Raw genomic sequence first — 27,476 nt, 5'->3', positions numbered from 1 at the left:
TGTGGGGGGGGAAGGGGGGGGGGGCTGTGGCCGGGTCTCCTTCTCCCCCCATCCCACCCCCCAGCCCTCTCGCACAAACATTGGTGTTGGCCTCGCGCCCGGCCCCACGCGCCCCCGCGCGGCTGCCAGGGAACGGGGGTGGCGGGAGGGACGGCCCGGGACGGAGGGGCCGGGGGCGCGCCTCCGGGGGCGCGCCCGAGGGGGCGGGGGCGCGCCGAGAGCCCCGTCCCATCGGGCGGGCAGAGCAGAGCCATGGCCCGGCCCGGCTGCCGCGTCCCGCTTGGAGGGCTGCGGCCGCGGCTGTGGCCCCGCCGCCTCCTGCCCTTCCTGCTGCTGTTCCTGGCCGTGCCCCCGCAGCGCGGGGCCGCCCAGCGCCGGGACCGGCTCCGGGTGCTCTTCACCCCGGCCGTGTGCCGCCTCCGCTGCGCCGGCGCCCGCTGCACCACGCACTGCGAGCGGGGCAACGCCACGGTCCTGGAGAGCGAGGCGGCCGGCGGGGGCGGGGGCGGGGGCGCGACGGCCGGGGGCGCGCCCGCCGGGACCGGCTTCCGCGTCTGTGAGTACCCGACAAGCGGCGCCGGGACGGGACGGGGGACGGGACACGGGACACGGGACGGGACACGGGACGGGACACGGGACGGGACGGGACGGGACGGGGGACCGCGACCGCCCCCGGGGGGAGGACGCGCTGGGCGCCCCCTCGAGGACGGGGCGGGAGCTGAAACCCCGCCGCGCCGGGCGCCCCCTGGAGGACGGGGCGGGAGCTGAACCCCGGCTGCGTGGGCGCCCCCCGGAGGACGGGGCGGGAGCTGAAACCCCAGCGCGGTGGGCGCCCCCTGAAGGAGGGGACGAGAGCTGAACCCCGGCTGCGTGGGCGCCCCCTGGAGGACGGGGCGGGAGCTGAAACCCCAACGGGGTGGGCGCCCCTTGGAGGCGGGGCGGGAGCTGAAACCCCGCCGCGGTGGGCGCCCCCTGAAGGACGGGGTGGGAGCTGAAACCCCTCCGGAGTGGGCGCCCCCTGGAGGACGGGGTGGGAGCTGAAACCCCTCCGGAGTGGGCGCCCCCTGGAGGACGGGGTGGGAGCTGAAACCCCTCCGGAGTGGGCGCCCCCTGGAGGAGGGGGCGGGAGCTGAAACCCCTCCGGAGTGGGCGCCCCCTGGAGGAGGGGGCGGGAGCTGAAACCCCAACGGGGTGAGCGCCCCTTGGAGGCGGGGCGGGAGCTGAAACCCCGCCGGAGTGGGCGCCCCCTGAAGGACGGGGTGGGAGCTGAACCCCGGCTGCGTGGGCGCCCCCTGGAGGACGGGGCGGGAGCTGAAACCCCAACGGGGTGAGCGCCCCCTGGAGGCGGGGCGGGAGCTGAAACCCCAACGGGGTGAGCGCCCCCTGGAGGCGCGGCGGAGGACCACGGTGACTCTGCCCTCGACGCCCCCTGGCAGCCGCACACCTGTGGCCACCTCCCTTCTTCCCTCCCGCTCCCTTGCCTCGAGAGATGGCCGGGCCGGCGGGGGGGAAGGGACTAACGGACACCCGGCCTTGGCTCTTCCCCATCTGACGGCTTTCGGCTCTGCCCTCTTCCCCCCCGCGCCCCTCGCCCATTTGCTGGGGCGGATCGGGGCGTGGGGAGGAGCGCATCTCTCGGCAGCCCACCCGCATCGCCGGGGAGGGTCTCCAGGCGAGGATCGAGGGGTCCCCGGGCGAAGGGGCGCGCCGTGGGCATCTCCCGCTCGCCCGGCCCAGGAGAAGGGCGGCTCGGGCGGAGGGAGAGGTGTGGAGGGAGAGGCCTCAATGGCAGCGCCGGCCAAGGGAACGGGGGCCCCCCGGGCGCAGAGAACAAGCGAAAGCTGGAGTGGCTCCAGGCCCGGTCTGCCTGAGCTCATCCCCCGGCCCGGCCCGGCCCGGCCCGGCCCGGCCCGGCCCCAGCCCCAGCCCCCTCCCCTCGGGACTCCCCCGCGCCTCCCCTCCCTTCCCCCGAGGCGGGACAGCGGCCGCCCTGCCTCCCGGCTCCCGCCCGCCTCGTGCCAGCTCTCTGTGCCAACGGCCCGGGCAGGCCAAGGAGGAGACGCGGCCCCGCCCGCACGGGGGGCGCTGGGTTCGAGGCTTGCCCTCAGCCGGCCCCCGGCGTCCCGGCCCCCTCCCCACCCACCCACCCCTCCGCCGCACGTGGGCCAGCAGGGCGGGGGGAGGGGAGGGGAGGGAAGGGGAGGGGGGGACTCGCCGCTCCCCCCCCGAGCTCCCCGGCTCCTCGGGGGCGCGCCCGGAGGGGTAGGTTAGGGAGGGGTGGGCTAGGGAGGGGTTGGCCGCGGCTCGGGGCGCCCCCGCCCCTCCGCCCTAAAATAATCGTCGAGGAATGCCCCAGCCCCTCTCTCCCCTCGCCCTCATTCCCTCATTCCCTCCCTCCCTCCCTCCCCCTTTTCCTTTTCCCCCCGCCGCTCCCCTGGCTCGGTAGGTTCGGAACGCGCTGTCCTCCTCCTCTTCTTCTCCCCCCCTCCTTCTCCTCTCTTCTTCCCCCTCCTCCTCTCTTCCTTCCCCTCCTCCTCCTCCTCCTCCTCTCTTCCTCCCCTCTTGCTCTCTTCCTCCCCTCTTCCTCTCTTCCTCCTCCTCCTTTCCTCCTCTCCCTCCTCCTCTCTTCCTCCCCTTCCTCCCTTCTCCTCCTCCTCCCTTCCTCCTCCTCCTCCTCCTCCCTTCCTCCTCCTCCTCTCTTCCTCCCCTTCCTCTCTTCCTCCTCCTCCTCCTCCCGTCCTCCTCTTCCTCTCTTCCTCCCTCTCCTCCTCCTCTCTTCCTCCCGTCTTCCTCTTCCTCTCTTCCTCCTCCTCCTTTCCTCCTTCTCCTCATCCTTCTCCCTCCCTCCTCCTCCTCTCTCCCTCCTCCTCCTCTCTTCCTCCTCCCTTCCTCCTCCTCTCTTCCTCCCGCCTTCCTCTTCCTCCTCCTCCTTTCCTCCTTCTCCCTCATCCTTCTCCTCCCTCCCTCCTCCTCCTCTTCCCTTCCTCCTCCTCCTCCCTTCCTCCTCTCCTCCTCCTCCTCCTTTCCTCTTCCTCCTCCTCTCTTCCTCCTCCTCTCCTCCTCCTCTCTTCCTCCTCCCCCCTCCTCCTCCTCCCTTCCTCCCTCTCCTCTCTTCCTCCCCTTCCTCTCTTCCTCCTCCTCCTCCTCTCTCCCTCCTCCCCCTCCCGCTGCTCCCCCCCCCTCCTCCCCCTCGCCCCCCGCCCCGCAGCTGTCTCCAGCTGTTGCCGCCGCCGGCGGCTCCAGAGGCTCCCCAGGGGGGAAGAGGCCGGCGGGAGGAAAGAGAGGGGAGCCGGCGGAAGAGCGGGGCGCCGAGCGGGGAATGCCCCCGCAGCGCCGTGCCCGGTGCCCGCTGCCCGGTGCCCGCCGCCCGCCGCTGGGCACCGCCAAGCCGGGCCTCTGGCCTCCAGTGACCCGCTGGGTCGGGGCGGGCCTCGGGCGGCGGTGCGCCCCGTCCCGGAGCGGGCCCCGCGCCCCCCACCCCCCCGCCCCCCCGGCCCCCCGAGGGGCAGCGGGTCTGGAGTCGATGAGCCGGGGAGCCGCCCTTTCCCGCGCCTGTTTACCCGGCCGCCCAGCTGGCAGCGGGGCGCCCCCCTCCCCCCCTCCCCGTCACTCCTCCGGGGGAGGGGGAGCCGCCCCCCGCCGCGCGGCTGGAGGGAGGGAAACTGAGGCAGGGGCCCGGTGGGGCCGGATGGTGGGGGGGGCCGCAGCCCTCTCGCCCGCTAGGAGGGGGCGCGTGGGAGTGGGAACCCCCTTCGCGCCCCCTCCCCACCCTCGGCACAGTGCTTCGCGCAGAGTATAAACACCGCGGTGGATCGATGGTCGGGTACCCTTGGGGCCGAGCTCGCCCCCGCCTGCTGCCCTGAGAAAGCCCTGGGGTGGCAGACAGCGGGAGGGTTGGGGGGCCGGGCGGGCAAGGGGGCCCCTCTCTGACCCCCTGCCGCCCCTCAGTCCTGTGCCCGCTGCTGTGCCACAACGGAGGGGTCTGCGTGAAGAAGGACCGCTGCCTCTGCCCCCCGAGCTTCACGGGCAAGTTCTGCCACCTGCCAGTGTCCCGCACGCGGCCCGAGGCGCCCCCCGCGCCCCTTCCCCCTGGGGTCACCAAGTCCGTGTACACGCTGCCCCTGGCCAACCACCGCGAGGAGGAGGACGGTAAGGGGCACCCCGAGCCCCCTTCCCTTTTCCCCCCAACTCCTTTTCCCCCCAACCACTGGAGCAAGCCGGGGCCGGATCCAGGGAGAAGCAGCCTAAACCGGGGCCTAGGCCGCAGGCCTGGGCGTCAGAAGGTCACGGGTTCGAATCCCGGCCCTGCCTCCTGTCTCCTGGGGGACTTGGGGCAAGCCACTTCACTTCACCGGGCCTCAGTTCCCTCATCTGTATGGGACAAGGACCGTGTCCAACCCGATTTGCTTGTAGCCACCCGCGCGCTTAGGACGGCGCTTGTACTTCCCAAGCGCTTAGTCCAGTGCTCTGCACATAGTAAGCGCTCAATCAATACGATTGATGACGATGATGCTTGGTGCGTGGTAAGCACCTAACGAATGCCAGAATAATAATAATGGCATTTATTAAGCGCTTACTATGTGCAAAGCACTGTTCTAAGCACTGGGGAGGTTACAAGGTGATCAGGTTGTCCCACCGAGGGCTCACGGTCTTAATCCCCATTTTACAGATGAGGTCACTGAGCCCAGAGAAGTGAAGTGACTTGCCCAAAGTCACACAGCTGACAATTGGCGGAGCCGGGATTTGAACCCATCACCCCTGATTCCAAAGCCCGGGCTCTTTCCACTGAGCCACGCTGCTTCTCTAAGCCATCCCCTAAGCAGCCTGGCTCAGTGGAAGGAGCACGGGCTTGAGAGTCAGAAGTGGTGGGTTCCAATCCCGGCTCTGGCACCTGTCAGCCGTGTGCCACTTAGCTTCTCTGTATCTCAGTTACCTCATCCGTAAAATGGGAATTAAGGGTGTGAGCTCCACGTGGGGCAACCCCATCACCTTGTCTCTAGCCACCGCCCCCCCAGACCTTAGAACAGTGCTTTACACATAGTAGGTACTTAACAAGTGCCATCATTATTATTGTTGTCTCTACCCTAGCGCTTAGAACAGTGCTTGGCACATAGAGAAGCAGCGTGGTTTAGTGGCAAGAGCTCGGGCTTGCGAGTCAGAGGTCATGAATTCTAATCCCGACTCCGCCACTTGTCAGCTGTGTGACCTTGGGCAAGTCACTTCACTTAGCATTGTGGCTCAGTGGAAAGAGACTGGGCTTTGGAGTCAGAGGTCGTGGGTTCAAATCCCGGCCCCGCCACTTGTCAACTATGTGACTTTGGGCAAGTCACTTAACTTCTCTAGGCCTCAGTTACCTCATCTGTAAAATGGGGATTAAGACTGTGAGCCCCCCCACCATGGGACAACCTGATCACTTTGTAACCTCCCCAGTGCTTAGAACAGTGCTTTGCACATAGTGAGTGCTTAATAAGTGCCATCATTATCACTATTATTCTCTGGACCTCAGTTCCCTCATCTGTAAAATGGGGGTGAAGACAGTGAGCCCCACTTGGGACAACCTGATGACCTTGTATCTACCCCAGCGCTTAGACCAGTGCTTGGCGCGTAGTAAGCGCTTGACAAATATCATCATTATCGTTATTACTATAGTCAGCGCTAACAAATACAATCATTATCTATTCTATTTATTTTATTTTGTTAATATGTTTGGTTTTGTTCTCTGTCTCCCCCTTTTAGACTGTGAGCCCACTGTTGGGTAGGGACTGTCTCTATATGTTGCCAATTTGTAGTTCCCAAGCGCTTGGTCCAGTGCTCTGCACACAGTAAGCGCTCAATAAATACGATTGATGATGATGATGATAATAATGGCATGATGATGATGATGATCCAGCGGCCGGGAAGGGCGGGGCAGGGAGGCCGGGGGTCCGCTGGGCTCTGCCGTCCCGTCGGGCTGGGCTGGCACTGCCCTGTCCCCCCCGCTTCCAGGGGCCGCGTCGATGGTGAGCGTGCACGTGGAGCATCCGCAGGAGGCGTCCGTGACCATCCACCAAGTGGAGCGAGTGAGCGGGACGGGGCCGAGGGCCAGCGCCGCGACGGGGGGTCACCCGGACCGGGCCGCCCTCTACAGCATCCTGGCACAGAGCAGCCCAAGGGAGGAGGGCTACAGCGAGACCTCGGGCTTCGGGTACTGCTTCCGCCAGCTGCTCAACGGAGAGGTGAGAGGGCCGGGCCGGGCCGCTGGGGTGGCGCGACCCCTGACCCCCGGCCTCGGCCGGAGGGGCCTGACCGCCTTCCCTCCTCCCCGCCCCTCCCAGTGCGTCTCCCCGCTGCCCGGCCTGCGGACCCAGGAGATCTGCTGTCGCGGGGCCGGCCTGGCCTGGGGAGTCCACGACTGTCAGCCGTGCTCAGCGCACCAAGGTGGGAGGGGGAAGGAGGCTGGGACGCGCTCCCCCTGACCCCTGGGCCCCTCACCGTGCTCCCCCCCTGACCCTCCGCCCCATCGCCACCACCCTCGACCTCCGCCCTCCCTGTCGCTTGGCCTCGGCCCTCCCGACTGAAAGCTGACCTCCTCCAAGAGGCCTTCCCGGACTAAGCCCCCCTTTTCCTCTGCTCCCCCTCCCTTCCCCATTGCCCTCACTCATCCCTCTGCTCTACCCCCCTCCCCGCCCCACAGCCCCTGTGTGTATATAGGTACATACTTATAATTCACATTTTTTTATAATCAATCAATCATATTGGTTGAGTGCTTACTGTGTGCAGAGCACTGTACTAAGCGCTTGGGAAGTACAAGTTGGCAACATATAGAGACGGTCCCTACCCAACAGTGGGCTCACAGTCTAAAAGGGGAAGGCGGAGAACAAAACCAAACGTACTAACAAAATAAAATAAATAGAATAGATATGTACAAGTAAAATAAATAAATAAATAGAGTAATAAATATGTACAAACATATATACAGGTGATGTGTGATAATGATGTGTATAGATCTATAATTCTACTTATTTATACTGATGCTATTGATGCCTGTTTACTTGTTCTGATGTCTGTCTCCCCCCCCCCCACCCCCTTTCTAGACTGTGAGCCCATTGTGGGCAGGGATTGTCTCTGTTGCTGAATTGTATTTTCCAAGCGCTTAGTACCGTGCCCTGCACACAGTAAGCGCTCAATAAATACAATGGAGTGAATGAATGCCCTCACCCTCGGTGACACCCTTCCCCCTCCATCCTGCACTCGCAGGTAGCTCGTCCCTCCCGAGGCCTCGAGATGCGGCCTGCCCCACGGGCTACGAAAGGATCAATGACTCCTGCGTGGGTGAGTGGGGGCGGAGCGTGGGTCCGGGAGAGGGAGGGGCTCATTAGGGCCTGCGTGGCCCCTCCCCAGTCCCACGGAACGGGGGAGTGACTCCACCGGGTGAGGAAGGGCCTTCTATTTTCCCTCGGACTGGGGGGGGGCGGCGGCGGTGGCCTGAGTCCGGTGTTCCCCCTTGTCCCCCAGACGTGGATGAGTGCCAGGACCCCAGGCGCTGCCAGCACGGTGAATGTGCCAACACGAGGGGCGGCTACACCTGCGTGTGCCGGGATGGCTACCTGCTGGACTCCTCCCGCAGCAGCTGCATCTGTGAGAGGCGGGGGTGGGGGGGCGAGGACGAGGCTCCCCTAGGCACCCATTTTCCTCTCTCTCCTCCCTGCTCAAGGGGTAGTGTCGTGGGCACGGCCCGGGCAGAGCAGTCACCTGTCGAGAGAGTTCACTGCCCTCCTTGCCCCATCTCCTCCTCCAGAGGCTTGGACCCAACCCCTTTGGGCCACAGTTCCACGGACCGCATGCCCGCCCTCTCTACTCGTGCCCACCCTTGCCCACCTTACCTACCCCCTTGACTCCTCTCCTCCTCTTCCTCCCACCCCCCCAGCCCAGCACGTGATCTCGGAAGCCAAAGGCCCTTGTTTCCGAATCCTGCGAGACGGCGGCTGCTCCCTGCCCATCCTGCGTAACATCACCAAACAGATCTGCTGCTGCAGCCGCGTGGGCAAGGCATGGGGCCACCGCTGCCAGCTGTGCCCCCCCTTTGGCTCAGGTCAGGCCCCCCCCCCAACCCCTCCGTCTCCTCTGAGGAGCCCGGTCGCCTCCAGTGGCCTCATCCCTTCTCCAGGGCTTGCAGTCCGGATCGTGGTCCGGCCCGAGCGCCCAGTGACCCACCCTTGTCCCGTCCTGTCACCCCTTCCTCTCCACTGACTTCTCCCCACTCCCCCTGGCCCTGCTTCTCTCCTCCCCTCTCCCCCCGCACTCCCTCTCCACGTCGGATCTGGTCTCCCCCGCCGAACAGAGGGATTCCGGGAGATTTGTCCCGCCGGCCCCGGTTACCACTACTCGGCCTCAGACCTTCGTTACAACACGCGGCCCTTGGGTCAGGAGCCTCCCCGGGTGCCCGTGATCCAGTCGCGGCCTTCGCTGCCACCGCCCGCCACCTCTGCACCCCCTCCCAGGGGTCCCACGGGTAAGAGACCAGGTGGCCCCCGTGGCAGTCGCCTCCCGAACCACCTTGCCACGCGCCGCCGTGCCTTCGGCACGGGAATCCATGGGCGCTTGACCCCGGGGCCTGATCTCCAGCTTCCCCTCCGTGGACATCTCGCCCCGTCCCCCGCTCTTTCCCCGCAGCTCACTGGAGTTTCCGGCCCACCTCACGCCCGGAGCACAGACCCCGGCCGAGACCTCGACCTCAACCCCAACCCACTTCCACGAGCCCCCAGCCCGAGCCCATCGCTCCGGTCCAGCCTATTCCAGAGCGCCCCGGGCCTGCGGGAGGTAGGGGGCCCGGTTCTGGGGAGGGCCTGGGCTCTGCCGGCAGCGGGGCCCGGTGGGCTGCGATATGGACCTGCGGAAGCAGGGAGAAGCTCTTCCCTATATGCTTATCCCCTAGGACCCTTGGCGGGAGTATGTGAGCGCAACCCCCAGATCTGTGGTCCAGGCCGCTGCGTCCCCCGGCAAGGCGGATACACCTGCGTCTGTGACCCCGGCTTCTGGCTCAGCACTCAGGGCACACACTGCATTGGTGAGGGGGACGAGGCTGGGGTCCGAGACCCCTGATGAGGAATGGCGGGAGAGAGGGGGAGTGAGGGGAGGGGCAGGATGGATGTTTCGGGGGGAATTTGGGACCACTCCACAGCTCCTCCCTATCTCTTTCTCTTCCCTTGTCCCATTTTCTTCTCAGTCAGTCGGTCGATGGTATTTATTGAGTGCTTTCTCAATCAATCAATCAATCGTTATTTATTGAGCGCTTACTGTGTGCAGAGCACTGTACTAAGCGCTTGGGAAGTACAAGTTGGCAACATATAGAGACAGTCCCTACCCAACAGTGGGCTCACAGTCTAAAAGGGGGAGACAGAGAACAAAAACAAACATACTAACAAAATAAAATAAATAGAATAGATATGTACAAGTAAAATAAATAAATAAATAGAGTAATAAATATGTACAAACATATAAACACTAAACTAAGCGCTTGGGAGAGTACAATTCAACAGTAAACATTCGATCGTCAGTCAATTGTGTTTATTGAGCGCTTACTGTGTGCAGAGCGCTGTACTAAGCACCTGGAAGAGAATGATGCAACCGTAAGCAGTAAATCGTCTGTCAATCGTATCTATTGAGTACTTAGTGTGCACAGAGCACTATACTAAGCGCTTGGGATAACAGACAAGTTCCTTGCGCACAATGAGCTTACAGTCTAGAGAGAGAGACAGGCATTAATACCTGCTTCTACCCAACAATTAATACTATTGTTGGGTAGAAGCAGCGAGGCTCAGTGGAAAGAGCCCGGGCTTTGGAGTCCGAGGTCATGGGTTCAAATCCCAGCTCCGCCACTTAATAATAAGGATGGTTTTTCTTAAGCCTTCCTAGACTGAGCCCCTTCCTTCCTCTCCCCCTCGTCCCCCTCTCCATTACCCCCCATCTTACCTCCTTCCCTTCCCCACAGCACCTGTATATATGGATATATGTTTGTACAGGTTTATTACTCTATTTATCAAGCACTTAGTACAGTGCTCTGCACATAGTAAGCGCTCAATAAATACGATTGATGATTAATAGAAATAAATAAATAAGCGATATGGACATGTACATGGATATAAGTGCTGTGGGTAGGGAGCGGAGATGAATAAAAGGAGAGAGTCAGGGTGACTCAGAAGGTAATGGCAGAAGAGGAAAGGAGGCCTTAGTCGGGGAAAACCTGTCCTTCTGCTCCTGGGTCCTTCCTGACGCTAAGGGAGCACCCCCTCTTCCTCACCCCCGGTCTCTTCCTTCCCCCTTGCTCTTGCAGACGTGGACGAATGCCGTCAAGTGCCTCGGCCCTGTGCCCACGGGCGCTGTGAGAACTCACCCGGCAGCTACCACTGTGTTTGTGCCCCTGGCTTCCGGGCCAGCCGCCAGGGCACCGAGTGCCAAGGTGAGACCCCCCCCCCTCCCCAGCTCCGACCTCCTGGCTTCAGCTCCCCCTTCCCAGCCACCCGAACGTGGAGCCACTGCCTATTTCTCATGGCCTAGTGGATAGAGCCCGGGTCCGGGAGTTAGAAGGTCATGGGTTCTAACCCTGGCTCCGCCTCGTGTCTGCTGTGTGACCTTGGGCAAGGCACTTCACTTCTCCGTGCTTCAGTTACCTCATCTGTAAAATGGGGATTAAGACTGTGAGCCCCCCCGTGGGACAAGCTGGTCACCTTGTAACCTCCCCAGCGCCTGGAACAGTGCTTTGCACATAGTAAGCGCTTAATAAATGCCATTATTATTATTACTATTATCTGTAGAATGGGAATCGAGACTGTAGGCCCCACCTAGGACAGAGACAGTGTCCAACCCAATTTACTTGTATCCATCCTAGCGCTTAGTACAGTGCCTGGCACATAGTAAGTGCTTAATGAATACCGCTATTATTAATATTATTATTATTATTATCATCATCATTTCTCCCCCTGTGGTCCTGTGTCCCAAAACCCCTTCTCTGTCCCCTGCCCCCAACCCACACTGAGAGGTCTTGCTTTCTGCCAACCCCCCATGCCTGCGCTGACCCTCTGTGCCTGAGCTGACCACCTGTGCTCTCCCTGACCCTCTACTCACACTAACCTCCCTGTGGTCCCCCGACCACCTGGGATCATTGGTGCTGGCAGACGTGGACGAGTGTGAAGAGCAGCCTTGTCCCAACGGGCGCTGTGAGAACAAGCCGGGCAGCTACCTCTGCGTGTGCCCAGCTGGGTACCGTGCCGCCCCCCCGAGGAGCTGGCTGTGTGGGTGAGGCCCAGACCCCTGGGAAGTTTGGGGGATGGCACGGGCCCGGGGACAGCCCTTAGTTCAGTGTTCTGCCCTTGGGCTCCTCACAGGTGCCCCTGATTGATTGATTGGGCTGGGTATTGGTGGGGCATTCGTTCTTTCATTCAGTCGTATTTATTGAGCACTAACTGTGTGCAGAGCACCGTACTAAGTGCTCGGGAGAGTACAATACAAACCAGAAACGTTCCCTGCCCACAACGAGCTTCCAGTCTAGAGGGGTTGAAGTGGGGGAACCCAGTGAGGTAGAGGGTACAGGCCAGGCCGGGTGGGGCCAGGCCAAGCTGACCACGGTGGACTGGGTTTCAGACATTAACGAGTGCGCCCAGAGTCCGGGGCCCTGCGGCTGGGGTCACTGCGAGAATCTGGCCGGGACCTTCCGCTGCATCTGCCCACCCGGCTTCCGCGTAGCCAGCCCGGGCTCCGAGTGCGAGGACGTGGATGAGTGCAGCCAGAGCCCTCCGCCCTGTGGCGAAGGGCGCTGTGACAACACGGCCGGTAGCTACCACTGCGCTTGCCCGGCTGGCTACCGCTCCGACCCACCCGGCTCTCCCTGCACCGGTAAGAGAAACCGCCCCCCACCCCGGCCCCCGCCTGCCCCTTCCCCTCGACGCCCCGCGTGACTTCTCACCAGCCTGTGGAGGGGGACAGGACCCACCCCAGAAACCAGTGGGATAAGAGGCCAGGCTACAGCCACAGGGCCAGAAGTTAGACTTGGGGTCAATAGCAATAATAATGATGATGGCATTTGTTAAGCGCTTACTATGTGCAAAGCACTGTTCTAAGCGCTGGGGGGATACAAGTTGATCAGGTTGTCCCACGAAGGGCTCACAGTCTTAATCCCCATTTTACAGATGAGGTAACTGAGGCCCAGAGAAGTTAAGTGACTTTGCCCAAAGTCACACAACTGACAAGTGGCAGAGGTGGAATTAGAACCCAAGCCCGTGGTCTTTCCACTGAGCCACGCTGCATTTCTCTCTCCGGAGCCCTCTCAGCAAGGAGGGGTGCGGGACCTTCCTTCCTCCTCTCTGTCTGTCTGCCCAAGCACAGGTGGGGGACCTGTTCAGAGGCAGGGGGTGGGACAAGATGACTCTTTGCCCCACTTCGCCAGAGATGGTTTCAAGGTCATTCATTCATTCACTTATCCATTCAGTCATTCAGTTTATTCAATCATTTTTACTGAGCGGTTCCTGAGGGCAGAGCACTGTACTAAGTGCTTGGAAGAGCACAATATAACAATAAACGGACACATTCCCTGCCCACAACGAGTTTCCAGTCTAGAGGGGGAGACTTACATTAATATAAATAAATTACGCTATGTACATGAATTACAGGTATGTACATAAATCCTCTCTGTTCTCACCCCCTCCCCGACTCTGGCAGGAACGCCGTCCCTCCGTGGGAGCGGGTTGGAATGAGAAAGCTGGTGGTATTGCGTGGCTCAGTGGAAAGAGCCCGGGCTTTGAAGTCAGAGGTCATGGGTTCAAATCCCGGCTCCTCCAATTGTCAGCTGTGTGACTTTGGGCAAGTCACTTCACTTCTCAGGGCTTCAGTTCCTTCATCTGTAAAATGGGGATGAAGACAGCCCCCCCCGTGGGATAACCTGATCACCTTGTAATCTCCCCAGCGCTTAGAACAGTGCTTTGCACATAATAAGCGCTTAATAAATGCCATTATTATTATTATTATTACTGGGGAAAGGCTCTGGAGAGGAAGAGGTTTGGGTGAAGGGTGGAAAGAGAGGGGGCTGAGGGTTGGCCTGGGGTGTGGTGGCAGAAAGAGAAGGTGCCTGACTCCGTCTCCTGCTGGAACAAGGGCCTAACCAGGAGCGAGTGGGGGAATCTTTCGAGGCTGGGAATGGGAGGATCAGGGTTCCCAAATCACTCCCCCGCTTTCCCCAGACGTGGATGAGTGTCAGCAAAGCCCCTCGCCCTGTAGCTATGGGCGCTGCGAGAACACGGCCGGCAGCTTCCTCTGCGCCTGCCCCGCCGGGTTCCGAGTCAACGCGCTGGACAGCGAGTGCGAGGGTGAGTGCTCGGAGGCCTCCCCGGAGGCGGTGGGAGGGGAGGTACACAACGAAGCCAAATGCAAATGACTTCCAGACGATCCTCTATCCGGGCAGAATCCTGGATGAATCGGGCGACGCGGGGGGTTCGGGGGGGATGGGGGGTTCTCAGTGCTGCCGCTACCTTGCCCCCCACCAGATATCGATGAGTGTGAAAACCATCTGGCGTGTCCGGGTCAGGAGTGTGTCAACTCTGCCGGTTCCTTCCAGTGTCTGCCTTGCCCGCCGGGCTACCGGCCCCACCAAGGGCGCTGCGCAGGTGAGACGGCCCCTGCCCCTCCCTGTCTTCCTCTTCCAGCCCCCCATCCACCCACAGGCTCCCTGACCCCTTCATTCAATTGTATTTATTCAGCTCTGACTATATGCAGGGCACTGTACTAAGTGCTTGGGAGAGTACAATACAACAGTAAGCAGACACATTCCCTGCCCACAAAAAGCTTACAGGCTAGAGGGGGAAGACAGACATTAATATAAATAAATAAATGACAGATACGCACTTAAGTGCTGTGGGGCTGGGAGGGGGGAAGGACAAAGGGAGCAAGTCAGGGTGACGCAGAAGGGAGTGGGAGAAGAGGAAAGGGGGGTTTAGTCAGGGAAGGCCTCTTGGAGGCCTTCAATTAATTCATTCGTTCAGTCGTATTTATGAGCACTTACTGTGTGCAGAGCACTGTACTAAGCGCTTGGGAGGGTACACTACAACAATAAACAGACACATCCCCTGCCCACAACGAGTTTACAGTCCAGAGAGGATGGTTGAAGGATTTGAAGCGGGGGGAGAGTAATTGTCTGTCGGATTAGAGGAAGGAGGGTGTTCCAGGCCAGAGGCAGGATGTGGGCCAGGGGTGGGCCTCGAGATAGATCAATCAATCAATCAATCGTATTTATTGAGCCCTTACTGTGTGCAGAGCACTGTACTAAGCGCTTGGGAAGTATAGATGAGAACGAGGCCCAGTGAGAAGGTTGGCATTAGAGGAGCCAAGTGTGCAGGCTGACCCTCATCATCATCATCATCATCAATCGTATTTATTGAGCGCTTACTGTGTGCAGAGCACTGTACTAAGCGCTTGGGAAGTACAAATTGGCAACATATAGAGACAGTCCCTACCCAACAGTGGGCTCACAGTCTAAAAGGGGGAGACAAAACCAAACATACTACAAAATAGAATAGATATGTACAAGTAAAATAAATAAATGAATAAATAGAGTAATAAATATGTACAAACATACATACATATATACAGGTGCTGTGGGGAAGGGAAGGAGGTAAGATGGGGGGGATGGAGCGGGGGACGAGGGGGAGAGGAAGGAAGGGGCTCAGTCTGGGAAGGAAGGGGCTCAGTCTGGCACCCTCCCTCCAGACCTCTGCTGACCCACTTCCCATTCCCGCTCCCACCTTGCAGACGTGGACGAATGTGCGTCTGGCAGCCCCTGCGGCCCCCACGGCCGCTGCACCAACACGGATGGCTCCTTCCGCTGCAGCTGCGCCCCTGGCTACCGTCGCCCGGCCGGGGGCCAGGCCGGGCCTTGCGCGGGTGAGGGCCTGGGGAGAGGCCTCGGGGATGGGGGTGGTGGGGCCGGGGAGCCCCCTCCCCCACTGTGGCCTCTTCCTCCTCCTCTCCCCCTCTCCCCCAGATGTGAACGAGTGCTTGGAGAGTGACTACTGCTTCCCACACGGCGAGTGCCTCAACACAGAAGGCTCCTTTGCCTGCACCTGTGCCCCTGGCTACCGAGCCGGCCCCCGCGGAGCCTCGTGCCTAGGTATGCGGGCAGGGCTAAGACGGGGGCAAGGTCGGCATGCAGGGGCAGGACAAATGGGGGCATAATAATAATTAATAATTATGGTATTTGTTAAGCATTTACTGAGTGTCAGGCAATGTAGTAAGCGCTGGGGTGGATACAAGCAAACCGGGTTGGACACAGTCCGTGTCCGTTTGGGGCTCACGGTCTCAATCCCCATTTTACTGATGAGGGAACTGAGGCCCAGAGAAGCGAAGTGACTTGCCCAAGGTCACACAGCAGGCAAGTGACAGAGCCGGGTATAGGTGGGCAGAGTCAGGAGAGAGGCTCTCCGTGGGGGACATCAATCAATCAGTCAATCAATCGTATTTATTGAGCGTTTACTGTGTGCAGAGCACTGTACTAAGCGCTTGGGAAGTACAAGTTGGCAACATATAGAGACTGTCCCTACCCAACAGTGGGCTCACAGTCTAGAAGGGGGAGACAGAGAACAAAACCAAACATATTAACAAAGTAAAATAAATAGAATAGATATGCACAAGTAAAATAAATAAATAGAGTAATAAATATGTACAAACATATACATATATACAGGTGCTTGCCCTCCTAACCTCAAAGAGGAGAAGCAGTGTGGCCTAGTGGATAGAGGACAGGCCTGGGAGTCGAAAGGATGTGAATTCTAATCCTGGCTCTGTCTCTTATCTGCTGTGTGACCTTGGCCAAGTCGCTTTACTTCTCTGTGCCTCAATTCCCTCAACTGTAAATTGTAGATTAAGAGTCTGAGCCCCATGTGGAACATGGACTGTGTCTAACCTGATTAACCTGTATCTACCCCAGTGCTTAGTACAGTACCTGGCATATAGTAAGCGTTTCTCAATCAATCGTATTTATCCATCAATTGTATTTGTTGAGCACTTACTGCATGCACAGCACTATTCTAAGCCTTTGGGAGAGAACAGTATAACAGAGTTGGTAGATATATTCCCTGCCCACAATGAGCTTACGGTCTAGAGGGGCAGGAAGACATTAATAGAAACAAATTACGTATGTGGACATAAATGCTGTGGGTCTGAGTGAGGGGTGAATAAAGGATGCAAATCCAAGTGCAAAGGTGAATCCTAGTGCAGTGGGATCCAAACGAATACAATTTTTTTAAAAAAGGATGTCAATCAGTTGTATTTATTGAGGGATTACTAAATGCAGAGCACTGTACTAAGCTCTAGGGAGAGTACAATATAACAGAGTTAGAGGACATGTTCCCTGCCCACAACAAATTCACAGGCTAGAAGGGGAGACAGACTTTAATAGAAATAAATTATGGATACAGACATAAGTCCTATGAGGCCAAGAGAGAGGTGAATAAAGGGTGCAACTCCAAATGGAAGGGCAAATCCAAATGCAAGGGAGAAATCCAAGTGCAATGGGACCCTAGTGCCCATTCCCTCAAGGGCACCGCGGTTGGCAACCGGGGTCATACCAGGGTGCCCGGTGAGCAGTGCCAGGGCCCTCGGGGAGGCAGCCTGAGAAGAAAGTGGGGAAGGGGAGCAGTGTACATTGCGTTCCCGGTAACCCGGGCCATTTTCCGCTGACCCTTCCTTCCCTCCTCTCCATCCCACAGACGTGGACGAATGCGGCGCGGGGGGCTTGTGCCAGGGTGGGCTCTGTACCAACACCGATGGCTCCTTCGAATGTATCTGTCCCCCGGGCCACCGTGCTGGCCCGGACCTCGCTTCCTGCGTTGGTAAGGACCCTCCCCCTTATCTCCTCTACCCACGCCCTTATCTCCTCTCCCCCTTCCCCTCTCTCTCTTAATCAATCAATCAATCATCTTTTCTGTCAGAAGCAGCATGGCCTAGTGGATAGAGCCTGGGCCTGGGCGTCAGAAGGTCCTGGGTTCTAATACCGACTCCACCACGTGTCTGTTGTGTGACCTTGGACAAGTCACTTCGCTTCTCTGTGCCTCTGTTACCTCATCTGTAAAATGGGGATTGCGACTGTGAACCTCACGTGGGACAGGGACTGCGTCCAACCCGAATTGCTTTTATCCGCCCCGGCGTTTAGTAGAGTGCTTGGCACATAATAAGCCTTTAACAAATACCAAAATTATTATTATTCTCTGGGCCTCAGTTCCCTCATCCTTAAAACGGGGATTAAGACTGTGCGTTCCATATGGGACAGGGACTACATCCAACCTGATCAGTTTGCATTTCCCCCAGCGCTCAGAACACATAGTAAGCGCTTGACGGATACTATTATTATCATTATTATTATTACTGTGTGTGGAGCACTGTTCTAAGCGCACAATATAAGAGATACATTCCCTGCCCACAGTGAGTTCTTCCTCTCCCTTTCCCCTCCTCTCTTCATGTTCCTGATTCATTCCCCTGCCCCTTTCCCCCCCCCGCCCCTCATTGCTTCTTCTTTCCCCGCATTTCAACCAGATGTGGACGAGTGCCGGGAGGGGGGTGCCGCCCTGTGCGGGACCCAGCGCTGCGAGAACGCGCCCGGCTCCTACCGCTGCGTCCGCGACTGTGACTCTGGTTACCGCGCCGGCCCCCGTGGCAACTGCGAGGGTGAGAGACCACCTTCCTCCCCGCCGCTCTCTGGAACTCACCCCCACCCCGTGGTGCTCTGACACACACCCTCGCTTCTCTTTTCGGGGGGACCGGGGCCCGTCTCCCACGCCTCTCCTCGTGCACCCCCTTATTCCCGTCGCGAGTGGATGCAGGGATGCCGTTAAAAGTTTAGAACCATTTCCATGCCCTCGCCACCCCGCTTTTATCCCCCCACAGACGTGGACGAGTGCAGGGAGTATGGACCGGCCCTGTGCGGGGCCCAGCACTGCGAGAACACCCCCGGTTCTTACAACTGCGTCCCGGCCTGTGACCCCGGCTACCAGCCCACGCCCGGGGGCGGCTGCCAAGGCAAGTGCCCAGCGGGCAAGGTGGCGGTCTGGGGTGGTGGTGGAGGAGGAGGAGTCTGATCAGAGCCTGAAGTCTGGGGTTCGAGTTGAGACTGGGTGGGGGCAGGGGGCAACAGGAGGCCCCGGCCCCGGTTTTGAGAAGCACTGTGACTTAGTGGAAAGAGCACAGGCTTGGGAGTCAGAGGACGTGGGTTCTAACTCCGGCTCCACCACTTGTCTGATCTGTGACCTTGGGCAAGCCACTTCACTTCTCTGTGCCTCAGTTACCTCACCTGGAAAACGGGAATTAAGATTGTGAGCCCCACGTGGGACAGTCTGATTATCTGGAGAAGCAGCGTGGCTTAGTGAAAAGAGCACGGGCTTGGGATTCAGAGGACATGGGTCCTAATCCTGGCTCCGCCACTTGTCTGCTGTGGGACTTCGGGCAAGCCACTTCACTTCTCTATGCCTCAGTTACCTCATCTGGAAAATGGGAATTAAGATTGTGAGCCCCACGTGGGACAGCCTGATTATCTGGAGAAGCAGCGTGGCTTAGTGAAAAGAGCACGGGCTTGGGAGTCAGAGGACATGGGTTCTAATCCTGGCTCCGCCACTTGTCTGCTGTGGGACTTTGGGAAAGCCGCTTCACTTCTCTATGCCTCAGTTACCTCATGTAGAAAGCGGGGATGAAGACTGTGAGCCCCACATGGGACAACCTGATCACCTCGAATGTGCCTCGGAGCTTAGAACAGTGCTTGGCACATAGTAAGCACTTAACAAATAACATAATTATTATTATTATTATTCACGTGTTGTGTGGGGGCGGGGGGGATGTTGCAGACGTGGATGAGTGCAGGAACCGGACCTTCTGCGGGGCTCACGCCGTGTGCCAGAATCTCCCTGGCTCCTTCCAGTGCCTGTGTGATCAGGGCTACGAGGGGGCACAGGATGGACGCCAGTGTGTGGGTAAGGAAGACTCGCTGGGGGCCGGGGTGTTGTGCAGAGGGGCGGGCTGGGGGTGGTGGGGGTGGATGGGCAAGGAGCCGGAGGCGGAGGGGCAGAGGGTGGTGGGGCAGGGGTCTTTCCGGACCCTTCCCCAGTCCACACCGCTCCATTGCGTCGTGGGTTCCATCCCCACTCCAGATGTGAACGAGTGTGAGACACTGCAGGGCGTGTGTGGGGCGGCATTGTGCGAGAACGTCGAGGGCTCCTTCCTCTGCATCTGCGCCCGCAGCTCCGACGAGTTCGACCCCATGACCGGTCGCTGCGCTGCCCCCGTACCCCCGGCCGACCCCAGCCCGGGGAGGGCCGAAGGGGCGGGGGCAGGGGCGGGAGGGCCCTCTGACCCCGTCTCTGTGCTCTCTGGCTCCGTGCCCGCTGGGTCGCTGCCCTCTGGGTCGGTGCCCTCGGGCTCCTCCGTCCCTGGGCAGTCGCCCCCCAGGTGGCCCAGCGGCCCCCGCCCGGGCACGGTCCCTGGGGGCTGGGGAGGGGGCCGGGGTGGGGGCAGCGGCCGGCAGGAGTGTTACTACGACACCGCAGCGGCCGAGGCCTGCGATAACATCCTGGCACGGAACGTCACCTGGAGGGAATGTTGCTGCACCGTTGGCGAGGGCTGGGGCAGCGGCTGCCAGATCCAACAGTGCCCGGCGCCAGAGACAGGTGCCAGGGGGTTGGGAGTAGGGGAGGGGACGGGGCAGCAAGTGCCAGATCAAACAGTGCCCGGCACCGGAGAGAGATGCCTGACCCTGTGTGTGTGTGTGTTTAGAGGGGAAAGGGGCCATCTCCCCGGGAGTTAGGATGCCAAGATCTCTACTGGTCCTTGTGGGAGGGGTTGCCCCAGGATCCCGCGTTGATTCCCCTTTCCCGTGACCTAGGGGAAGCAGCATGGCACAGTGGATAGAGCTTGGGCCTGGGAGTCAGAAGGTCACGGGTTCTAATCCAGGCTCTACCACTCGTCCGCTGTGTGACCTCAGGCAAGTCACTTGCCTTCTCTGTGCCTCAGCGACTTCACCTGTAAAATGGGGATTAAGACTATGAGCCCCCTGCGGGGCAGGGACTGTGTCCAACCTGATATGCTTGTTATCCACTCCAGCACTCAGTACAGAGCCTGGCACGTAGTAAACTCTTAACAAATAACCAGAATTATGATTATATTATAGAGGAGTACCAGTCCCTGTGCCCCCACGGACGGGGTTACCTGTCCCCCTCCAGTGACCCGAGCATCCAGAGAGGTGAGTTCAGTGGGACCAAAGGCTCCCTGTGCTTTGGGGCTCCTTCCCTGGCCTGATTTGGGGGGTGGGTGTTCCCCACGGAGACCTCTCCAGGCTCAAAGATGGGCCGCGCTCCGGGGTTTCCCTACTCGTGTGGGGAAGACTGTTCTAAATCCAAGGGCACCGCCTCCAGCCTGGGCCTCGACCTGATCCACCCGGCCCCAGTCCTCATTCATTCATTCGATTCAATCACATTTATTGAGCACTTACTGTGTGCAGAGCACTGTACTAAATGCTTCGGAGGGAACAATACAACAATCAACAGACACAGTCCCTGCTCACCAGGGACTTGGTCCCCTGGTCCACCCCCCAACCTCCCGCCCCTGGGGGAGACTTAGAAGGATCAGAGAGGAGAAACTGAGGCTCTCTCCTGTTACACTCTCTGCCCCAGGTCCATCTGGGCCGCTGCCTGATTTCTTATGTGGGGAGGAAGGGGGCGAGGAGGGAGTTCTGATGGGCCCTGTGTGTTTCCCCTCCCCGCTTAGACGTGGACGAGTGCTCTCTGTTCGGGGACCAGGTGTGCAAAGGTGGGGTCTGCGTCAACAAGGCCCCCGGCTACTCCTGCTACTGCCCCAACGGCTACTACTACCACACCCAGCGGCTCGAGTGTGTGGGTAAGGCGTCCCCTGAGGTCATCCCGGTCAATCCCCTGCTTCCTCTTCAAGTCTGGTGGATCCCCGCCCGCGCCTGGGAGTCAGAAGGACCTGGGTTCTAATCCCAGCTCTGCCACTTGCTTGCTGGGTGATCTTGGGCAGGTCACTTGACTTCTCCGTGCCTCAGTTTCCTCAACGGGGATTCAATACCTGTATCCAAGCACTGTACTAAGCGCTTGGGAGAGTCCAACAGAACAATAAGAGACACATTCCCTGCCCACAACGAGTTTACAGTCTAGAGAGGGAGACAGGCATTAATATGAATAAATAAAATTACAGATATGGAGCTGAGTCCTTGTGGGCAGAGAATGTGCCCGTTTGCTGTTCTGTTGTACTCTCCCACGTGCTTAGTCCAGTGCGCTGCACCCAGTAAGCGCTCAGTAAATCCGACTGAAAGAATAGGTGCCGTGGGGCTGGGATGGGGGATGAATAAAGCTCCTACCACGAGAGCTCACCTCCTCCAAGAGGCCTTCCCAGACTGAGCCCCTTCCTTCCTCTCCCCCTCGTCCCCCTCTCCATCCCCCCCATCTTACCTCCTTCCCTTCCCCACAGCACCTGTATATATGTTTGTACATATTTATTACTCTATTTTATTTGTACATATCTATTCTATTTATTTTATTTTGTTAGTATGTTTGGTTTTGTTCTCTGTCTCCCCCTTTTAGACTGTGAGCCCACTGTTGGGTAGGGACTGTCTTCCCTACTTCCCAAGTGCTTAGTACAGTGCTCTGCACATAGTAAGCGCTCAATCAATACGATTGATTGATTGATTGATTGATAAAGGGAGCGGGAGACCAGGGAGGTGCCCCCTGTGGGCTCCCTCGAGGCCTCCCCCTGACCCCGACCCCTCCGGGCCAGATAACGATGAGTGCGCGGATGAAGAAGAGGCCTGTGAAGGCGGGCGCTGCGTCAACACCGTGGGCTCCTACCACTGCACCTGCACCCCCCCCGCTCGTGCTGGACGGCTCCCAGCGCCGATGCGTCACCAACGACAGCCAGAGTCTCGGTGAGCCCCTGACCCCGAACCCCCAGCCCCCTCCCACACCCTCAGACTCAGCGTCCGTCTGCCCATCTACCTGTCCCCAGGGCTCATCTGTCACTCTCCTCTATCAGTTGAACAGTCATTCATTCATTCCTTCATTCATTCAATTGTATTTATTATCATCATCATCATCAATCGTATTTATTGAGTGCTTACTGTGTGCAGAGCACTGTACTAAGAGCTTGGAAAGCTCACCTCCTCCAGGAGGCCTTCCCAGACTGAGCCCCCTTTCTCCTCTCCTCCTCCCCATGCCCCCCGGCCCTACCTCCTTCCCCTCCCCACAGCACCTGTATATATGTTTGTACAGATTTATTACTCTATTTATTTTACTTGTACATATTTACTGTTCTATTTATTTTGTTAATGATGTGCATCCAGCTTCATTTCTATTTATTCTGATGACTTGACACCTGTCCACATGTTTTGTTTCGGTGTCTGTCTCCCCCTTCTAGACTGTGAGCCCATTGTTGGGTAGGGACCGTCTCTATATGTTGCCAACTTGTACTTCCCAAGCGCTTAGTACAGGGCTGTACACATAGCGCTCAATAAATATGATTGAATGAATGAATGAACACAGCAAGCCTGACTCCTCCCTGACCCATTTCTTAATCATTTATTAAGTATTTATTGAGAAATAATTATTACAGAGAAGCAGAATTGCCTAGTGGAAAGAGGCCGGGCCTGGGAGTCCAAGGACCTAGGATCTAATCCTGGCTCTGCCCCTCATCTGCTGTGTGACCTTGGGCAAGTCGCTTAACTTCTCTGGGCCTCAGTTTCTTCAACTGTAAAACAGAGATACTTGTTCTCTCTCCTACTTAGGCTGTGAGCCCTAAATGGGACAGGAACTCGTCCAACTTGATTAACTTTGTGTCTACCCCAGGGATTAGAAGAGTGCTTGATTTATAGTAAACAGTTGACAAATGTAATAATAAGAATTTCCTGAGCACTTACTCTGTGCAGAGCACTCTACTAAATTCTTGGAATAATACAAATGTCTCATCTCCTCTATTTTCCTCCCTACTGCGTCATCATCATCATAATGGCGTTCATTAAGAGCTTACTATGTGCAAAGCACTGTTCTAAGCACTGGGGAGGTTACAAGGTGATCAGTTGTCCAACGGGGGACTCACAGTCTTAATCCCCATTTTACAGTTGAGGTTACTGAGGTCCAGAGAAGTTAAGTGACTTGCCCCAAGTCACACAGCTGACAATTGGCAGAGCCGGGATTTGAACCCGTGACCTCTGACTCCAAAGCCCGGGCTCTTTCCATTGAGCCACGCTGCTTCTCAGCCACGCTGCTTCTCAGCCACGCTGCTTCTCACACGCTGTATACAGCTGCCACGCTGTATACTTAGGTGGACTTTCCCAAGCGCTCAGTACAGGGCTCTGCAGGCAGTAGGTGCTCATTAAATACCTTTAACAGATTGTGGGCAGGGAACATGAATACCAACTCTCCTCTCCCCCTTGTCCCCCTCTCCATCCCCCCCATCTTACCTCCTTCCCTTCCCCACAGCACCTGTATATATGTATATATGTTTGTACATATTTATTACTCTATTTATTTATTTTGCTTGTACATATCTATTCTATTTATTTTATTTTGTTAGTATGTTTGGTTTTGTTCTCTGTCTCCCCCCTTTTAGACTGTGAGCCCACTGTTGGGTAGGGACTGTCTCTATATGTTGCCAATTTGTACTTCCCAAGCGCTTAGTACAGTGCTCTGCACATAGTAAGCGCTCAATAAATACGATTGATGATGATGATGATGATGATGATATGGCACTCTCCCAAGCGCTTAGTACAGATCTCTGCCGTCAGTAAGCGTTCAACAAATACAATTGATTGATTGATTGATTGATTGATTCAATCAATCAATCGTATTTATTGAGCGCTTACTATGTGCAGAGCACTGTACTAAGCGCTTGGGAAGTACAAATTGGCAACACATAGAGACAGTCCCTACCCAACAGTGGGCTCACAGTCGATTGATTGATTGATTGATTGATTTGGGGATGGGTTGCATTGGAAGAGAGACCCAGGGACTTGGTGGGGGGCTGTTCCGGGCCAGGCTGGACCCGGTTGGGACCGGAAACTTTTCTTCCCCTCCCCTCCCCTCCGTCCACCGTAGAGGACGACCTGGCCGTGTGCTGGCAGGAGGTGGGACCCGATTTGGTGTGCAGCCGACCCCGCTTGGACAGACGGGCGACGTACACTGAGTGTTGCTGTCTCTACGGCGAGGCCTGGAGCATGGATTGTGCGCTGTGCCCCGCACGAGATTCAGGTGCCCGCCCCTGCCCCTGCCCCAGCCTTTGTCCCTGCCCCTGCTCCAGCCTCTGTCACTCATTCATTCATTCGTGCATTCCTTCAGTCATACTTATTGTGTGCAAAGCACTGTACTGTGAGCTTGGGAGAGTATAGTACAAGAAGCAGACACATTCCCTGCCCACAAGGAGCTCACAGTCTGTCCCTGCCCTCCCCAGCCCAAGCCTCTGTCCCCGCCACAGCCTCTGTCTTGGCCTCTCCCCCGCCCACTTCCCAGTCCTACTTCGTTTCCCCATCTTGGGGGGTCTTGTCGAGAGGAGGGGAGGGTGTCTGGCCTGACCCCCCGACCCGCTGACCCTGATCCCACCCTGCAGATGAGTTCGAAGCCCTGTGCAACGTGCTCCGCCCTCCCGCCTATGGGCCCGTGTCTCCGGGCGGCCTGGGGCTCCCTTACCCCGAGTACGGCCCGGAGTTCGGTCCGGCCTACGGCCTCCCCTTCGGGCCCGACCTCTACGCGCCGCCCCGGCCGGGCTACGACCCCTACCCCCTGGGCCTGGGCTACGAGCCCCCGCCGGCCGGGCCAGGCCCCTTCGGACGCCGAGACGCCCTGTTCAGCTCGCCGCCCTTCGAGACCCCCGACTTTGATGATGAAGGCTACGGGGAGGGCCGGGGCGCCGGGACTGACGGGCGGGCGCCGGTGCCCGCCTTCCCGCCGGCGCTGCCCGACTCCACGGCCCGCTGGCGCTACCGGCCCCGCCACACCGACAGCTCCTTCCCTGACCCGGAGACCGCTGGGGACCCCTCCCACGGTAAGCCGGTGCCCGGCACAGGAGGATGGACCAAGGACAGAAGGGCCAAGGGGGTCAAGGGCCGTGCACGAGCGGCAATAATAAGAATGATACCAATGGTTTTTGTTAAGTGCTTATTATGTGCCAAGCACTGTTCTAAGCAGTGGGGTAGATACAAAGTAATCAGGTTGACCCACGTGGGACTCACAGTCTTAATCCCCATTTTACAGATGAGGTAACTAAGGCACAGAGAAACTAAGTGACTTGCGCAAAGTCACGCAGCAGACTAGTGGCGGAGCTGGGATTAGAACCCACGTCCTCTGACTCCCAAGCCCATACTCTTCCCACTAAGCCATGCTGCTTCACAATAATGATATTAATAATCGTGGTATTTATTAAGCGCTTATTATGTGCCAGGTACTAGACTAAGTGATAGGGTGGGTACAAGCAAACCGGGCTGGACGCCGTCCCTGTCCCATGTCGGGCTCACAGTCTCAATGCCCATTTTACAGATGAGGGAACTGAGGCTCAGAGAAGTAAAGTGACTTGCCCAAGGTTATACAGCAGACAAGTGGCGGAGTCGGGACTAGGACCCGTGACCTTCTGACTCCTGAGTCCGGGCTCTATCCACTATGCCAGGCAGTGCCAGCTCCCCCACGGGAGATGGAGGGGGGGGAGGGAAGGGGTGCCCATCGCCCGCCTCCCTCGTGCCCCGCAGCTGCCCGCTACGAGTCGTTTGAGGGTCTCCAGGCCGAGGAGTGCGGCATCCTGAACGGCTGCGAGAATGGGCGCTGCATCCGTGTGCCCGAGGGCTACACCTGCGATTGCTTTGACGGCTACCGGCTCGACATGACTCTCATGGCCTGCGTGGGTGAGTGGCGGGGGAGCGCAGCCTGGAAGTCCCACCCGCCCCGACTACCCCCTCCCCTTTCATTCGTTCAATCGTATTTATTGAGCGCTTACTGTGTGCAGGGCACTGTACCAAGCGCTTGGAAAGTACAACATGGCAAATAAAGAGAGACAGTCCCTGCCCACAACGGGCTCATAGTCTGGTGGGGAGGGGGGAGGCAGACATCTACAAGTAAACAGGCATCACTCTAAAGAGATAGAATTATAGATCTACACATATATCCCTAGGTGCTGTGGGAGAGAGTCAGGTTGCCCCTTGGGCCCTGTCTCTGCATCTCGGCTGCGGCCTGGGCGAGCTGAGAGGGGCGGGGAGGGTCTGGAGGCCGGGACACCTGACTCTGACCCCCTTCTCCCCTCCGCCTCATCCCCTTCCTCACTCCTCTCCCGGCCCAGACATCAACGAGTGCGAGGAGACGGAGGTGGCTGGCGGACTGTGCCTTAACGGGCGCTGCCTCAACACTGACGGCTCCTACCGCTGCCTGTGCCGCCCGGGCTTCACCCAGTCCCGCCAGCCTCACCAGCCCCATCTCTGCGTGCCCGCCCAGCCCCGGGCCTGAGCGGGAACCGTGGCCGTCCCCCTGCCCGTCCTCCAAGCCCTGGCACCTGGCGGCGGGGGGATCAGGACCCCTTTCATCCGCCTCTTCTCTGGTCTCCCCCTCCCACGTGTGTGATGGGAGCCGGGGAAGGGAGGCAGAGGGTGTCCGCTTTCCCGTGGTGGGATGAGGGAGGTATTCAGGGCCACAGCGCCTCGGCCACTGACCACAAACCCCCGCTGCCCTTCCGGACCGAATGGCCCGGCCCGGTTCTAACCCCGTGCCTCTCCTTCCTCTCTGCTTGCAACCCCTCCCAGCCCCTGTCTCGGAGAGGCAGAGGTCTGTGGCCCGTATAGGACAGCGCGAGGGTGGAGCTGGCTGCCCGCTTTGCCCCCTTGCCCATCCTAAGCCCAGCCAACCACTTAGCCCCCAGCAACTCCAAATATTGTACCCCCCCACCACCGTTCCTCCCTCCCTCAGCCCCTCCTGGCCTCACAGCCCCCTCCTCTCCACCCCACCACCACGCACAGAAAATCCCCTCTCCCCCTAGAGCACATACACTTCCGACCCCTCCCTCACCACCAGGAACCCCGAAAGGCGCCCACACCCTGGCCTCCCGCGTAGTGGAACTGTTTATGGTTGGCCAGAGTGAGATGCGCCTTTTGGTCCGTGTACATTACGTCTCCAATAAAAGCCCCTTTTCTAGCCGCCGCCTCTGTCCCTCTTCCTTGGAGATGGGGGCGGGAAATTCAGGGGGTTCATTCATTCATTCAATTGTATTTATTGAGCGCTTACTGTGTGCAGAGCAGTGTACTAAGCACTTGGAAAGTACAATGCTAGCAGTAGAGACAGTCCCTGCCCACAGTGGGCTCACAGTGTAGAGGGGAGGAGACAGACATCAATACAAGTAAATAGACATCAATATAAATAGAATTATAGATATATACACGTATACATAAGTGCTGTGGGGCGTGGGGGGAGAGCAAAGGGAGCGATTCAGAGTGA

General features: G+C 58.6%; 1 protein-coding gene across 1 annotated transcript; it reads left to right on the top strand.

The window, feature by feature from the left end:
- Positions 1 to 243: 243 nt before the first annotated feature.
- On the top strand, positions 244 to 27,176 carry LTBP4 (latent transforming growth factor beta binding protein 4). Its single transcript, XM_038767056.1, is given in 31 exon segments — positions 244 to 556; positions 3,949 to 4,149; positions 5,986 to 6,215; positions 6,315 to 6,417; positions 7,237 to 7,311; positions 7,495 to 7,617; positions 7,907 to 8,071; positions 8,321 to 8,491; positions 8,653 to 8,799; positions 8,915 to 9,046; positions 10,313 to 10,438; positions 11,154 to 11,251; positions 11,253 to 11,274; positions 11,620 to 11,871; positions 13,212 to 13,337; positions 13,515 to 13,634; positions 14,776 to 14,907; positions 15,008 to 15,133; positions 16,731 to 16,853; positions 17,554 to 17,685; positions 17,905 to 18,036; positions 18,855 to 18,980; positions 19,158 to 19,673; positions 20,174 to 20,245; positions 20,770 to 20,898; positions 21,796 to 21,878; positions 21,880 to 21,943; positions 24,108 to 24,260; positions 24,616 to 25,050; positions 25,748 to 25,900; positions 26,332 to 27,176. Coding segments are annotated over 31 exon segments (4,935 nt in total). The 5' UTR covers positions 244 to 252; the 3' UTR covers positions 26,496 to 27,176.
- The last annotated feature ends 300 nt before the right edge of the window (positions 27,177 to 27,476 follow it).

Source organism: Tachyglossus aculeatus, chromosome 26, assembly GCF_015852505.1.
Source record: "Tachyglossus aculeatus isolate mTacAcu1 chromosome 26, mTacAcu1.pri, whole genome shotgun sequence".
Classification (NCBI taxonomy): domain Eukaryota; kingdom Metazoa; phylum Chordata; class Mammalia; order Monotremata; family Tachyglossidae; genus Tachyglossus; species Tachyglossus aculeatus.
The sequence above is the reverse complement of the archived record's forward strand: the minus strand, read 5'-3'. Positions and strand labels throughout refer to the sequence as shown.